The sequence below is a fragment of the Mobula birostris genome, chromosome 8, assembly GCF_030028105.1.
Source record: "Mobula birostris isolate sMobBir1 chromosome 8, sMobBir1.hap1, whole genome shotgun sequence".
In the NCBI taxonomy this organism is placed as follows: Eukaryota; Metazoa; Chordata; class Chondrichthyes; order Myliobatiformes; family Myliobatidae; genus Mobula; species Mobula birostris.
In genome coordinates this window covers 11359262-11374482 of record NC_092377.1, presented here as the reverse complement: position 1 = coordinate 11374482, position 15221 = coordinate 11359262, and the positions used below count along the sequence as shown (strand labels likewise).

The window sequence follows — 15221 nt, the reverse complement described above, 5'->3', positions numbered from 1 at the left end:
TTCACTCAAAGATTTGGAAGTAAATTAATCGGTAAACTATTGTCATGATCCAAGGTATGATTAATATCTTTGTTTTAGAACAAAGAGCATAGAATGTAGAAGAGTACAGTACAGCCTGAATCATCCGGTGTAAAAAGATCCTGTATCTCCTCCATAGAACAACAGGCACCCGTTCTTTCTTCACCTACCTGGGAAATGGCACCAGTCGCATTATGAAATTCCACAATGGCATTCACCAGGAGTCAGTTCTGGCTCCAAACCTTGTTCAATCTGTACCTGAGTGACCTCCCTGAGACCAAATCTGCTAAATTTGGATATGCTGATGACTGGGCTATAGCCTTGCAATTGAACAATGCCAAATGTATTGAAAAAAACTTTACCCAAGATATCAACTCCCTATCCAACTACTTTCTCAAAATGGTACCTAAATATGAATGTCAACAAAACAGTAACTTCCATGTTCCATCTGCACAACCGACTAACCAAACTTAAACTTAATATCAAACTAAATGACAAACTGCTACCCAATGATCCACACCCAAAGTACTTAGGAGTCACACTAGACTGAACTCTCTCATACAAGATCCACCTTCAAAATGTTGCAGAGAAACTGAAATCCAGAATGGCCATGATCAGGAAGATAGCAGGAACCAAATGGGGTGCTAACCAGTCAGTCCTATGAATGTCTAGCATAGCACTGTGTTTCTCAGTTGCTGAATATTGCACACCCACCTGGGAGAGGAGAGCTCACACCAACAGTACACAGCTCCATACCTCTATGAGAATAATCTCAGGAGTCCTAAAATCCACACTCGTCCATTGGCTCCCAACAATGAGCAGAATAGCACCCCCAGAGATCCGTAGAATAGCAGCTTCAGTAAATTTCTACAAGTGTATCCAAAATATGCCCAACAATATTCCAGTTCATAAACTTATCAAAAATGGTCCTTCAACTTCCCAACTCAATTCCCGAAAACCTTTTTACAACTTGAAAAGCCCTGACTCCTATGGTGAGCACACTGAATGGAGCCATTCTGGCACACCAGCACACCTCCTGGCAGAGATCTGATGGACGACCCCACCTCACTCCTTCTGGGCTTTACTACAGCTACCAGAAAAAAACAGGACAGCTGCAAAATAGACTCAGAAGTCGACATGCCAAAACAACACAAACCCCACACCGGTGGGGTGCCCGACAAACCCCAGCTTGCCCTGAGGTACCCTAACCCACCTGGTCCAAACGTGCCCTCTCACCAAGACCCGAGATGGCTTTGCCGCAGCCCATCGACGCGGCCATGAGCTGGAGGAGTGGCTTGACAAAAAAACAATTAGAAGTGTGAAGAGAAAAGCAACCACCATATGAAACAAGAATTACAACTCTGGAAACATTTTGGCATACCTGCCACCGTGTTCTCTATTAATATGGGTGTAAGGATAAATAGATCGACTACTGCCCCAGCTATCGAGTCATAGGGCCTATAGATGCAGGCCTATTGGTCCAACCAGTCCATAGCAACCACATTATCCAGCCAGCTTGTCCCAATTTCCTGTGTTCGGCCCATATCCCTCCAAGCCTTTCCCTTTCATGTACCCATCCAATTGCTACTATTGTACCTTCCCCAACCATTTCCTCTGGCAGATCATTCCATACACTTACCATCCTTTGTATGGAAAAGGTGTCCCTCCAGTTCCTTCTAAATCTTTCCCCTTTTGCATTAAACCTATTTCCCCTAGTTTTTGACTCCCTTCACACAGCAGAATAACTGTCCTCTGTATCTCTGTCTCTCATAACTGTAATCACTTCTGTAAGGTCACCTCTCTTTCTCCAATGTTCCAAGAAATAAAAACCTAGCTTGACCAACCTCTCCCTATAACTCAGGCCCTCCCATTCTGGCAGCATACTTGTAAATCTTCTCTGCCCTCTTTCCTGTTCAGCCACATCTTTCCTACAACAGGGTGACCAAAATGCTACTCAGTATTCCAAGTTGCCTCACCAAAGCTGCAATGTAAGTTGTATTGTTGCTCAGGAATGCGGAATAAAGCTGAAAAAGGACTGTGAACCTTCGCCGAGTGCCGATGAATAACGTCCACCCACTACAATTACATACTGTATCAGTTAAAGCGTAATGTTTGATGCCTCTGGGCCTGCACTCACTGCAGTTTAGAGGAATGAAGAATTGAAACCTATCGAATATTGAAAGGCCTAGATGGAGTGAATGTTCAGAGGATGTTTCCATCAGTGAGAGAGTCTAGGACCAGAGGGCACAGCCTCAGAATACAAGGACGTCCATTTAGAACAGAAATGAGGAGACATGTTTTTAGCTGGAGTGTGGTGACTCTGTGGAATTCATTTCCACGGACACAGTGGAGGCCAAGTCATTGTGTATATTTAAAGCGGAGGTTCTCAATTAGCGTGGGTGTAAAGGGTTACAGGGGAATGGGGTTGAAATAGATAATAAGTCCTCCTGAATGATCTAGTTCTGCTCCTATATCTTATGATCTTAAAAGTAAATGCAAAAAATGACTGCATCAAGCCGGTGTTGGGTGGAGGTCTAGTGGTATGAACAGAATGCAATGTGGCTGTCCAGAGTTATGTTATTCAGTAACTGGTTCAGCCCACACATGGACTGGCTTCAGTGCTCAATGAATTAGTCATTTCATTATCACAAGCGAGTTTGCAGGAAAATATATTGTACTCGCTTTATTTTGTTGCCATCCTGGGAAGATTTTCCCTGGTGTGACTGACCGTTGGACATTCACTTTGCCCTGCGTAGTGTGTTGCCAATGATCTATTCTGTGGAGGAACTCAGTGAAAACAAAAAAAAAAATCATCCAGCCATTAGTAAAAATGCTGACGAAAGTGCTGGGTTGTTATACAGACAAATCCAATTCACTGAAGTCTCAGAGAAGAAACCTTCCGTCCTCCCTGATCTGGCCCATGGAGAGAGAAGATGGAGGAGATGGGAGGATGTCGGAGATGGGTGGGGTCCTCATTTCGGCTGCTTTCCCAAGGCAGTGAGAAGTGTAGACAGAATCAGAATCAGGTTTATTATCACTGATATTTGTTGGGGCAGCAGTACAAGGCAGGACATAAAAATTACTAATAATTTATTTTTATTTTATTTTATTTATTTTTTACAAAAATAGGTAGTGCAAAGGAGGAATAGTGAGAGAGCGTTCATGGATTTCTGGACTGGTTCAGAAATCCAATGGCAGAAGGGAAGAAGCTGTTCATAAGGAATTGAGTGTGAGTCTTCAGGCTCCTCCTCATTTAAGCCAGTTACTCTCACTCTCTTGGGCACCATAATGATGGTGGATGTCCTGAAGCCTGCAGGGACAATGGATTGTTTCAAAGAAATCTTAAAGATGTCCATTAAGCCCTCTGTTGGCTGAACATAGAACATAGTACATAGAATAGTACAGCACATTACAGGCCCTTCGGCCCACAATGTTGTGCCGACCCTCAAACCCTGCCTCCCATATAACCCCCCACCTTAAATTCCTCCATATACCTGTCTAGTCGTCTCTTAAACTTCACTAGTGTATCTGCCTCCATCACTGACTCAGGCAGTGCATTCCACGCACCAACCACTCTCTGAGTAAAAAACCTTCCTCTAATATCCCCCTTGAACTTCCCACCCCTTACCTTAAAGCCATGTCCTCTTGTACTGAGCAGTGGTGCCCTGGGGAAGAGGCCCTGGCTATCCACTCTATCTATTCCTCTTATTATCTTGTACACCTCTATCATGTCTCCTCTCATCCTCCTTCTCGCCAAAGAGTAAAGCCCTAGCTCCCTTAATCTCTGATCATAATCCATACTCTCTAAACCGGGCGGCATCCTGGTAAATCTCCTCTGTACCCTTTCCAATGCCTCCACATCCTTCCTATAGTGAGACGACCAGAACTGGACACAGTACTCCAAGTGTGGCTTAACCAGGTTAACCAGGCTGGTTTGCACAATTCCTCAGAAGACGACCAAGTACGTTGTCCAGCCCCACAGCTTTGCATGGATTTACCCTTGCTAGGATCCTCGTCTCATCGGCTGCGGCCAGACAGGATGCCTGTCCCTTAGGGGGAGAGGGGATTTTCCCCAATGTCAGAGTTCAAAGTACAGATACGTCACCCTATACAATGCTGAGATTCATCTTCCTGTGGGCAAACTCAGCAAATCTATAGAATAGCAACTATAACAGGATTAATGAAAGATCAATGAGAGTGCAGAAGACAACAAACTGTGCAAATGCAAGTATAAATAAGTAGCAATAAATAATGACAACATGAGATAAAGAGCCCTTGAAAGTGAGATCATTGGTTGTGGGAGCATATCAATGATGGGCGAGTGAAGTTGAGTGAAGTTATTCAGTGCATCAAATCATGCATAGAATGGAGGTGTCACTGTCATTGACCTGCAGGGTAGACTTGTAGACTTGTTATGATTTATATACGTTGCCACATGTCCCTGGTGTCACAAAGATGTTTGTGAATTTTCTGTGCGTACTCCCACTTTTCATTCCTAATGGCATGGGAGAGCTTGGCTCTTGCTGTCCTTAGAGTCCTTTTATCCCCCAGTCTGAAGGCAGCGTCCCTCTGCAGTGCACAAAGCCCCGCAGTCAGCTATGGTTTCTGGTTTGCCGTGGCAGTGCAGTGCTTAATCATGGTTAATGTCCTCAGTGCACTTTACTACATAGCCAGTCGCCGACCCCGCATATTCGTCAATGCTTGCATGATGATCGGAGGGAGCCACCTTCATGGGGATATGCGCCAGTCCTTGCTTTCGAAAGAGTCCTGCAGCAATGAGCTGCCACCTTCTGGCTGGGTCCTGCCCTCCCTGTAAACTAGTTCGACTTATTTAATCGGTGGTCTGCATGCATTTGATCCAAATATCTTCTCTGGCATCAATCTTAGTGTCAAAAACTTGCCCCTCAGATCTTGTTTAAAACGTTTTCCTCTCACATTAAAACTGTCCTAGTTTTTTAGACTGACGGGTAGGAAGGTTCTGACTGTTTACCTTATCAAGGTCTCTCCAATTCTTGTATCAAAAAGGTCACCCCTCAGCCTCTCTTGCCCCAGGGAATACAAGCCCAGCCTCTCCAGTCTGTCTCGATAACTAAAGTTCTGTGAACCAGACAACATCATGGTGAATCTCCTCTGCTCTCCCTCCATTGTAACCATATCTTTTTATTCAGTGGATACCAGAACTGCATGTTTTACTTCATATGCATTCCCAACCAGTGTTTTTTGTGAAGTTTTAACATACAATAATACAGCACAGTTTGGGCACATGATGTGTTGACCCCTATAAACCTAGTTCATTGGCCAATCTAACCTTTTCCTTCTACATAGCCCGTAACTCTCCATTTTACTTCCATGCATGTGCCTATTTAACAGTCTCTTATACCCTGGTGTATCTGCCTCTACCACGATCATCAGCAGTGCGTTCCAGACACCAATCGCTTTCTGTATAAAAAAACCTACCTCTGGTATCTCCCGTAAACTTTCCGCCACTCCCATTAAACAGATGTCCCTTGGTGTTGGCATGGCCACCCTGGGAAAAAGGGGCTGGCTCTCGACTGTTACGATTCTACCCTCTTAGTCATAGTCATAGTCATACTTTATTGATCCCGGGGGAAATTGGTTTTCATTACAGTTGCACCATAAGTAATTAAATAGTAATAAAACCATAAATAATTAAATAGTAATATGTAAATTATGCCAGGAAATAAGTCCAGGACCAGCCTATTGGCTCAGGGTGTCTGACCCTCCAGGGGAGGAGTTGTAAAGTTTGATGGCCACAGGCAGGAATGACTTCCTATGACGCTCTGTGTTGCATCTCGGTGGAATGAGTCTCTGGCTGAATGTACTCCTGTGCCCACCCAGTACATTATGTAGTGGATGGAGACATTGTCCAAGATGGCATGCAACTTAGACAACATCCTCTTTTCAGACACACCATCAGAGAGTCCAGTTCCAGCCCCACAACATCACTGGCCTTACGAATGAGTTTGTTGATTTTGTTGGTGTCTGTTACCCTCAGCTTGCTGCCCCAGCACACCCAATCTTTTTATGCCACGCACCCTTACCATTAACAGCCTTCACTCTGGCTGTGTCCTCTGGTCCTAGACTCTCCCAATATTGAAAAACATTCTCTGCACATCCACTCTATCCAGTCCTTTCAATGTTCAGTAGGTGGCAGCATCATATGCAGCACCTTGTCAGAGACCGTCTGCAAATCCAAGCAAACAACAGCCACTGCCTCTTCTTTGTCTATTCTGCTTGTTGCTTCCTTAAGGAATTCCAACAGTTTTGTCAGGCAAGGTCTCTCCCCCTTAAGGAAACCATGCCTATTTTATTATGAGCTTCCAAATTCCGAGGAAAGGATAAACAGTTTCAAGAAACTTTGTTTTTAGAAACTTTGGCCTTAATAATGGACTCTAAAATCTTATCGACCACTGATAACAGGCCAGTCAATGTATAATTTCCTGTCTTTTGCCTCCCCCACCCCTTAATGAATGAGTGATAGTGATTGTCCTGCCCTCTGGAACCTTTCCTGACTCGAGTTATTCACTGCTAGAGCCTCCACAATTTCTTCAGTTATCTAACTCCAGGTTAACTCTTAACCTCCTTCACTGCAAAGAGAAAAACCCTAGCTCACTCAATCTTTCCTCTTAAGTATAACGAGAGGTTGGGCAGACTTGAATTATTTTCTCTGGAGTGGCAGAGACTAAGGAAGATCTGATAGAGGTTTATTAGATTATGAGATGTCCATAGTGCCAAAGAGCACAGAGACTTGGGTAATAATATCCTCCAAACGAAGCCCATGAAAATGCGAATCATCTCATTACAAAGCTGTTAATCAGAGGAAGCTGTGAACTGATTGCTTTTATTGCAACGGTGACTTCGGCAAATATTTATTGAATTGTGAGGTGCTTCAGAGTACTGTATCCCAAGTTTATGAAAGCTAGTGTAGATGAGCCAGGGCACCGAGCTCCTTGGCCTTACGCAGGAATTGATTGTGGACTTCAGGAAGGGGAAGCTGAGGGAACACACACTAATCCATATCGAGGGGCCAGAAGTAGAATGGGTGAGCAGGTTCAAGTTCCTGGGTGTGAACATCTCTGCAGATCTATTCTGGGACAACCATATTGCTGCAGTTATGAATAAGGAATGCCCACAGCTATATGCCATTAGAAGTCTGAGGGGATTTGGTATGTCACCAAGGAGTCGAGCACATTTCTAGAGCTGTACCATGGAGATCATTCTGACTGGTTGCATCACCAGTCTGGTATGGAAGGGCCACTGCACAGGATCGGAAGAAGCTACAGAGGGTTGTAAACTTAGCAAGCTTCACCATCATGGGTACTAGCCTAACTTCCCTCAAGGAAACTGTAAAAAGGCGATGGGGTGGGCGGGGCGGTGGATAGATAGACAGATAGTCAGATAGATAGATAGATAGAGAGAGAGAGATATGGTACGTTGCCTCCTGGGTGCCAGGATCTGGGATATCTTGGATCGAGTCCTCAGCATTCTCAAATGGGAGGGTGAACAGCCAGAAGCCGTGGTCCGTGTAGGTACCAATGACATGGGTAGGATGAGTGACGAGGTTCTGCGGAGTTAGGTGCTAAGTTAAAGGGCAGGACCTCCAGGGTTGTGATCTCAGGACTGCTACCCATGCCATGTGCTAGTAAGGCCAGAACTAGGAAGATTATACAGTTTAATACATGGCTAAGGAGTTGGTATAGGAGGGAGAGCATAAAATTTTTAAATCATTGGACTCTCCTGCAGAGAAGAGGGGACCTGTACAGAAGAGACAGTTTGCATTTGAACTAGAGGGAGACTAATATCCTGGCAGGAAGATTGTTAATATTGCATGGTGGGGTTTAAACAAGAGTTGCAGGGGGATGGGAACCAGAGTGCCAGAACACTTAGTGGAGAGGTTGTGGAGGCAGATGTTAGTAAGACCTCAGACAAAGTTAGGAATGAAAATATTGAGCATGGTGCGACTAGTGTCCTAAGATGAGTATATTTCAATGCAAGAAATATCGTAGGAAAGACAGATGATAAAGCTGAAGATGTAGCTGGTTTACAAACAGGCAATATGTAGTGAGGAGAGGTTGTTGATTGGGCAAAATTGCAGTCGGTTTTGGAGGATGAGTTGCAATGAGAAAGGAGACAGAATCGAAAAGGGTGAATACCTGAAGGTGTTGTATCTGTTGGCGCGTGGCCAAGTGGTTAAGGCGTTTGTCTAGTGATTTGAAGGTCGCTAGTTTGAGCCTTGGCTGAGGCAGCGTGTGTGTCTTTCAGCAAGGCATTTAACCACACGTTGCTCTGCAACAACACCAATGCCAAGCTGTATTGGTTCTAATGCCCTTCCCTTGGACAACATCGGTGGCGTGGAGAGGGGAGACTTGCAGCATGGGCAACTGCTGGTCTTCCATACAACCTTGCCCAGGCCCGCGCCCTGGAAACTTTCCAAGGTGCAAATCCATGGTCTCATTGGACTAACAGGTGCCTACTAAATTGTATCTGAATATGCACAGTATACGGAATAAGTTAGATGAACTTGCAGCACAGTTGCAGATTGGCAGGTATAATGTTGTAGGCATCACTGAATCATAGCTAAAAGATTATAGCTTGGAACTTAATGTTCAAGGATACACATTGTATTGAAGGGTAAGCAGGAAGGCGGGGGGCAGCATTGCGCTGTTGGTAAAAAATAAAATCAAATCATTAGAAAGAGGTGATAGAGGGTCAGGAGATGTTGAATTATTGTAGATGGAGCTAAGGAACTACAAGGGAACTGATGGGAGTTGCATACAGTCCCTCAAACAGTAGTAAGGATGTGGCCTGCAAATTACAATGAGAAATAAAAAGTACATGCCAAAAGGGCAATGTTACAATAGTCATAGGGGACTTCAATATGCATGCAGATTAGGGAAATCAGTTGGTGCTGGATTACAGAAGGAGAAATTTCTAGAGTGCCTATGAGATGGCTTTTTAGAGCAACTCGTAGGTTGTGGCCAGTGAGGGATCAGCTATTCAGGGTTGGGTGTTGTGCAATGAACCAGAAATGATTAGACAGCTTAAGGTAAAATGAACCCTTCGGGGAGTGTGATCATAAAAAGATTGAATTTGCCCTGAAATCTGAGGAGAAGCTAAAGTCAGATGTATCAGTATCACAGTGGAGTAAAGGGAAATACAGAGGGATGAGAGAGGAGTTGGCTAGAATTGATTGGAAAAGAGCACTGGCAGGGATGACGGCAGAGCAGCAACGGCTGGAATTTCTGGAAGTAATTTGGAAGGCACAGGATATACATATCTCAAAGAGGAAGAAGTATTCCAAAGGAAAGTTAACACAACCATGGCTAACAAGAGAAGTCAAAGCCGACAAAAAGTCAAAGAGAGGGCATATAATAGAGCAAAAATTAGTGGGAAGTTAGAGGATTAGGAAGCTTTCAAATACCAAATGAAGGCAACTAAAAATGTCATTAAGAAGGTAAAACTGGACTATGAAAGTAAGCTAGCCAATAATATTGAAGAGGATACCAAAAGTTTCTTCGGAAGCATAAAGTTTCAAAGAGAGATGAGTGTGGATATCAGACTGCTGGAAAACAATGCTGGACAGATAGTAATGGAGGCGGGGGGGGGGACAACAGAATTCGGATGAACTGAATAAGTATATTGCATCAGTCTTCACTGTGAAAGACACTAGCAGTATGGTGGAAGTTCCAGGTGTCAGCAGTCATGAAGTGTATGAAGTTATCATTACTAGAGAGAAGGTTCTTGGGAAACTGAAAGGTCTAAAGATGAAAAAGCCACCTGGACCAGCTGGTGTACACCCTAGGGTTCTGAAAAAGGTGGTTGAAGAGATTATGGAGGCATTAGTAATGACCTTTCAAGATTCACTGGATTCTGGAATGGTTCTGGAAGACTGAAAAATTGAAAATGTCACTCCACTCTTCAAGAAGGGAGAGAGGCAAAAGAAAGGAAACTATCAGGCCAATGAGTCTGACCATGGTGGTTGGGAAAACGTTGGAGTCTCAGGGTACTTGGAGGCACGTGATAAAATAGTCCTTAGTCAGCATGGTTTCCTCAAGGGAAGATCTTGCCTGACATATCTGTTGGAATTCTTTGAAGAAATAACAACCAGGATAGACAAAGGAGAATTAGTTGATGTTGTGTTCTTGGATTTCAAAAGGCTTTTGACAAGGTGCCACACATAAGCCTGTTAACAATCTATGAGCCCATGGTATTAAAGATTGTAGCATAGATAAAACAGTGGCTGATTGACCGGATGCAAAGTGTGGGAATAAAGGAAGCATTTTCTAGCTGGCTGCCGGTGACTATTGGTGTTCCAAGGCTATATGTCAATGATTTGAATGATGGAATTGATGGCTTTGTTTGCAGATGATATGGAAATAGGAGGGGCAGGCAGTTTTGAGGAAGTTAAGCTATAGAAGGACTTAGACAGATTAGGAGAATGGGCAAAGAATTGGCAAATGGAATACAGTGTCATTAAATGTGTGGTCATCGACTTTAGCAGATGAAATGAAAAGGCTGACTATTTTCTAAATGGAGAGAAAATACTGAAAGCTGAGGTGCAAAGGAATTTGGGGGTCCTTCTGCAGGGTTCCCAAAAGGGTAATTTGCAGATTGAGCCTGGGGCAAGGATGGTAAATGCAATGTTACCATTCATTTCACGAGGACTAAAATATCAAGGCAAGGATGCAATTTTGAAACCTTATAAAGCACTGTTGAGGCCTGACTTGGCGTATTGTGAGCAGGTTCTCCAGACGCTCCTGTTTCCTCCCACAGTCCAAAGACATCCCAGTAGGTAGGTTAATTGATCATAATATATTGTCCTGTGATTAGGCTAAGGTTAAGTCAGTGGGTAGCTGGGCAGTGCAGCTTGGTGGGCCGGAAATGCCTGTTCCGTGCTGGATCTCTATGCTAAATCAAATATAAAATAAGAAGCCTGATTCTGACTCTCTTCGTTTCTGTGCATAGTGTTGATTCTCTGCTGCGTAATTCTCATTGGAAGGGCTGCATCTTCAACAACGCAGCACTTGTGCATCGCTGCATATTAAACAACCAGGACCTTGTGCTCAGGGCTCGATGAGAGTCTTACATCTTTAAAGCCTCCATGCAGTTGATGGAGATACAGAGAGTGAGACCCACCTCACAGGGAGGATATTTTCACAGGTTTTCATACAAATCAGCATCTCTTCCCACTCTCTCTTCCCCTCTCTGTCTGTCTGTCTCTCCTTTCCCCCCCTCTCTATCTCTCTTTCTCTCTCTCTCTCCCTCTCTACCTGTCTCTCTCCCTCCTCAGTCTTTCTCTTCCTCCCTCTCCCCCCGTCTTCATCTCTGTCTCTCTCTCTCTCCCCCCCTCCCCTCTCTCTTTCTCCCTTCCTGTCTCTCTCTCTGTGTCACTGCTTCTCTCTCTCTATCCCTCTCCCTGTCCTCCCTCTCTCCTCTCTTCCCCTCTTTCTCTCTCTCTCTGTTTCTCTGTCTCTCTCTCCTTCTCTTGCTCTTTCCCTTTCCTCACCACCACCTGCCTTTCTTTTACGCACAGATACACACACACACACACACACACACCCCACCCAACAGAATTGTGTTACACAGACCAGGCGCAGTCCGACAGCACCACACGGCTACCTAATTAACTAATGTTTGTTTCTCCTTCCCTTCCAGCCTCCAAACTGCCTGCTACGCCAACTATCGGACCTATGTGCTCATCCTTGGGATCGGCATGCCAAGGTAGGGCCAAGAATGCCATAGGCATGACCACAATGGTTAGTTTTGAAGTTACGGTCTTTAACAGGATCAGTCTTTGACTGGAGAATTCTGTTGCATGTGCAAGTTCTTTACCAGAGTAACTCAACTTTACCAACCACGAGTCTACTTTAAGCAGCACCTGCTGCCTTGAGCTAGGCCACGAGAAGGGACAATTAAGTATTGGTCACTTCTGGATGGTTTCCAGCAACCCTCGTTGGGAGAAGGTCAGGAAATGAGCCAAAGGTTTTCTGATTTGTTTCCTTTTGCACTGCACTCTCACTGGGTGAAGGGGGATGGTTCCACTGTGCTATTTCATAGATAGATTCTATCAGGTTTGATGATTCATTTATTTCCTGGCTCTGGGAGTGTGAGGATATGTTTTGTTCAGAGGATTCCCTGAGAGTTTGGGAGGGGAGCAAAAAAATGTGAGAATTAGAGAGAGAGAGAGTTAAAAAGTGATAGGGAGAGAGCAGTGAAGAGGGGAGAGAGAGAGAGAGAAAGAAAGAGAAATAGAGAACAGAGAGAGGTAGAGATAGAAAGACAGAGAGGAGAATTTGAGAGAGACAGAGACAGAGAGGGTAGAGAGAAGGACAGAGTTTGAGTGAATGCTTCAGAGATAGAGAGACAGGATAGAGAGGAGAGACAGAAATTGAGAGAGAGAGAGAGAGAGAAAGAGAGAAACAGAGAGATAGAAAGAGAGAGATAGAGACAGAGACAGAGAGAGAAAGAGGCAGAAATATAATTTCAAAGTGTAGGATGTAAATTTTCCTTGATTCATAGTCAATGATTTCTGGTTTTTCACAAATGATGCCAAACCTTTCCCGTTCAAAGCTTGGCTCTGTTCCCACAGTTTGTGTGATGTTGACTTTTGTTTCCATGTTTCATTCATGCCGAGTGTTTGTTGCCGAGTTTGAACTTCTGTATCAACAAAGCATTGGAAGGTTTTAGACATACCAATCAGGCTCTCTCTCAGGGGAAATAGCAAAATAAATATACATCATGTTTTGTTTTTGGACTCTTGATTATTCAGAGAGAGCTTTCCTTATTGGAAAAAGACTTTGGGATGAGAATCATAAAATCAGGATTAAAATTTCACTGAAGTACAAAAAGAGGCCATTTGGCCCATTTTACATCTGTTGGGTTTTTCCAAACAATCCATACCTTTTTCATTGCAGCCTCTAATATGTTCTCTTCTCTGACTCAAGACCCAGGGAAATACATATTTATGTAACTGGCCAGACAACCCTGGGTTAATGGCGTGAGAGGCGAGTGTAAATTCCACCACGTAGCAGATTTTAAATTTGGTCAATGAAGTTAAATCTAGAAATGTTAACATCTTTAAAGGTGGCTAATTAAAATATCCAACTGGTTTTCTCATCCTGTTACAGGAACTGAGCTAGCTAGCTAGCTCCTATATGACTCCAAAGCATTATTTGTTCTTTGATTAAAACAAAATATACACTCGGTGGCCACTTTATTTGATACCTCCTGTACCTTTTAAAGTGGCTACTGGGTTTATGTTTGAAATCTGATGTTTGGAATGAAAAACAACTAAACCATGTCTGCCACATGACTGGCTGGTTAGATATTTGCATTAATGAGCAGGTGTTCAGGTATACCTAATAAAGTAGCTACTGAGTCTAGCATGGTACAGCACGGGATAGGCTATTCTGCCCACAATGTTGTACCAATCTCGATGGTAATTTATACTAAATTACCTTCTCCTGCCTATCAACCATATCCCTCTATTCCCTTCATATTCAAGTTACTGGTGAACGCAGCAGGCCAGGCAGCATCTCCAGGAAGAGGTACAGTCGACGTTTCGAGCCAAGACCCTTGGTCAGGACTAACTGAAGGAAGAGTTAGTAAGAGATTTGAAGGTGGGAGAGGGAGGGGGAGATCCAGAATGATAGGAGAAGACAGGAGGGGGAGGGATGGAGCCAAGAGCTGGACAGGTGATAGGCAAAAGGGATATGAGAGGATCATGGGACAGGAGGCCCAGGGAGAAAGAAAAGGGAGAGGGTGGGAAAAAGCCCAGAGGATGGGCAAGGGGTATAGTGAGAGGGACAGAGTGAGAAAAAGAATGTGTGTATATAAATAAATAACGGATGGGGTACGAGGGGGAGGTGGGGCATTAGCGGAAGTTTGAGAAGTCAGTGTTCATGCCATCAGGTTGGAGGCTACCCAGACGAAATATAAGGTGTGGTTCCTCCAACCTGAGTGTGGCTTCATCTTTACAGTAGAGGAGACCGTGGATAGACATAACAGAATGGGAATTAAAATTCTTCCTAGAGATGCTGCCTGGCCTGCTGCGTTCACCAGCAACTTTTATGTCTGTTGCTTGAAATTCCAGCATCTGCAGATTTTCTCGTGTTTATGTTTTTAAATTCCCTTCATATTCATGTGTCTGTCGAAAAGCCTCTTAAACTCCACCAGACTGTGTTGTAATGTGAACAACATCAGTGGAGAAACATTGAAGCTAGTGGATATAATAGTATTTTATTCAACAAGAACGAGCAGCAGGCATCATATTGAGACACCCTTGGAGGAAGAGGCCTCCCGCAGGACACACACAGGCAGGAAACTCCAAACTCAGCAGGTTTAGGTTTCTCCCTCTCCTTCCGTGCCCCCCACCCCCCGGACGCTCCCTATCTTCAGCCAGCCTGGGCATCCTTCCCAGGAAATTGGCTTGTTAATTAAATTCCAAAGCACATATTACTGCAGCCATTTGCCTGCTTCCTGTTTCCCTTGCTTGATCCTCTTTAAGCAAAGGCTTGCAGGCATGCATCACCAGGCAATGAGCTCCAGACCCTTGCTTCTCCCAACAACTTGGCTGGGCCGAGGTGTCACACGAGACAGCAGTGCAAGGAAATAGGAACAGAAGAAAGCCACTTGGCCCCTCAAACATGCCGTTTATTCAATATATTCATTCTGTGCTGGCCTCTACTGGTCTCCTATGTCAGAATCCTCAAATCCTTGATCTTTCACATCTTTATTTGTCTCCGATTTGAATATATCCAGTGATCAATCCTCCTCCACTCCAGCGATTCACTAAATTCGCAACTTGGTTCATTGTTATCATACTGGGCCTAGGCAGAATAATAGTTCAGCACAGACTAGATGGACCAAAAGGCCTCTTTCTGAGCTGTAGTGCTCTATGATGTACAGTGATTTGTGTGGGCATGTGGCCAAGTGGTTAAGGCATTGGACTAGCAACCTGAATGAAGGTCGTGGGTTCGAGCCCCAACCGAGGGAGCGTGTTGTGTCCTTGAGCAAGGCACGTAATCACACAGTGCTCTGCGTCGACACTAGTGCGAAGCTGTATGGGCCCTAATGCCCTTCCCTTGGACAACATTGGTGTCATGGAGAGGGGAGACTTGCAGAATGGGCAACTGCTGGTCTTCCATACAACCTTGCCAGGCCTGCACCCTGGAGAGTGAAGA

At 44.4% G+C, this 15221-nt stretch overlaps 1 protein-coding gene across 6 annotated transcripts in view; it reads left to right on the top strand.

Moving 5' to 3' along the window:
• The window catches only part of adgrg6 (adhesion G protein-coupled receptor G6), a 181053-nt gene that overhangs the window by 65414 nt on the left and 100418 nt on the right, over nucleotides 1–15221 (top strand). For all 6 annotated transcript variants that reach the window (XM_072264787.1, XM_072264786.1, XM_072264785.1 and 3 more), the window contains exon 6: nucleotides 11695–11760. In XM_072264787.1, coding sequence (XP_072120888.1) covers nucleotides 11695–11760 — 66 coding nt within the window. The remainder of the gene's footprint in view (nucleotides 1–11694; nucleotides 11761–15221) is intronic.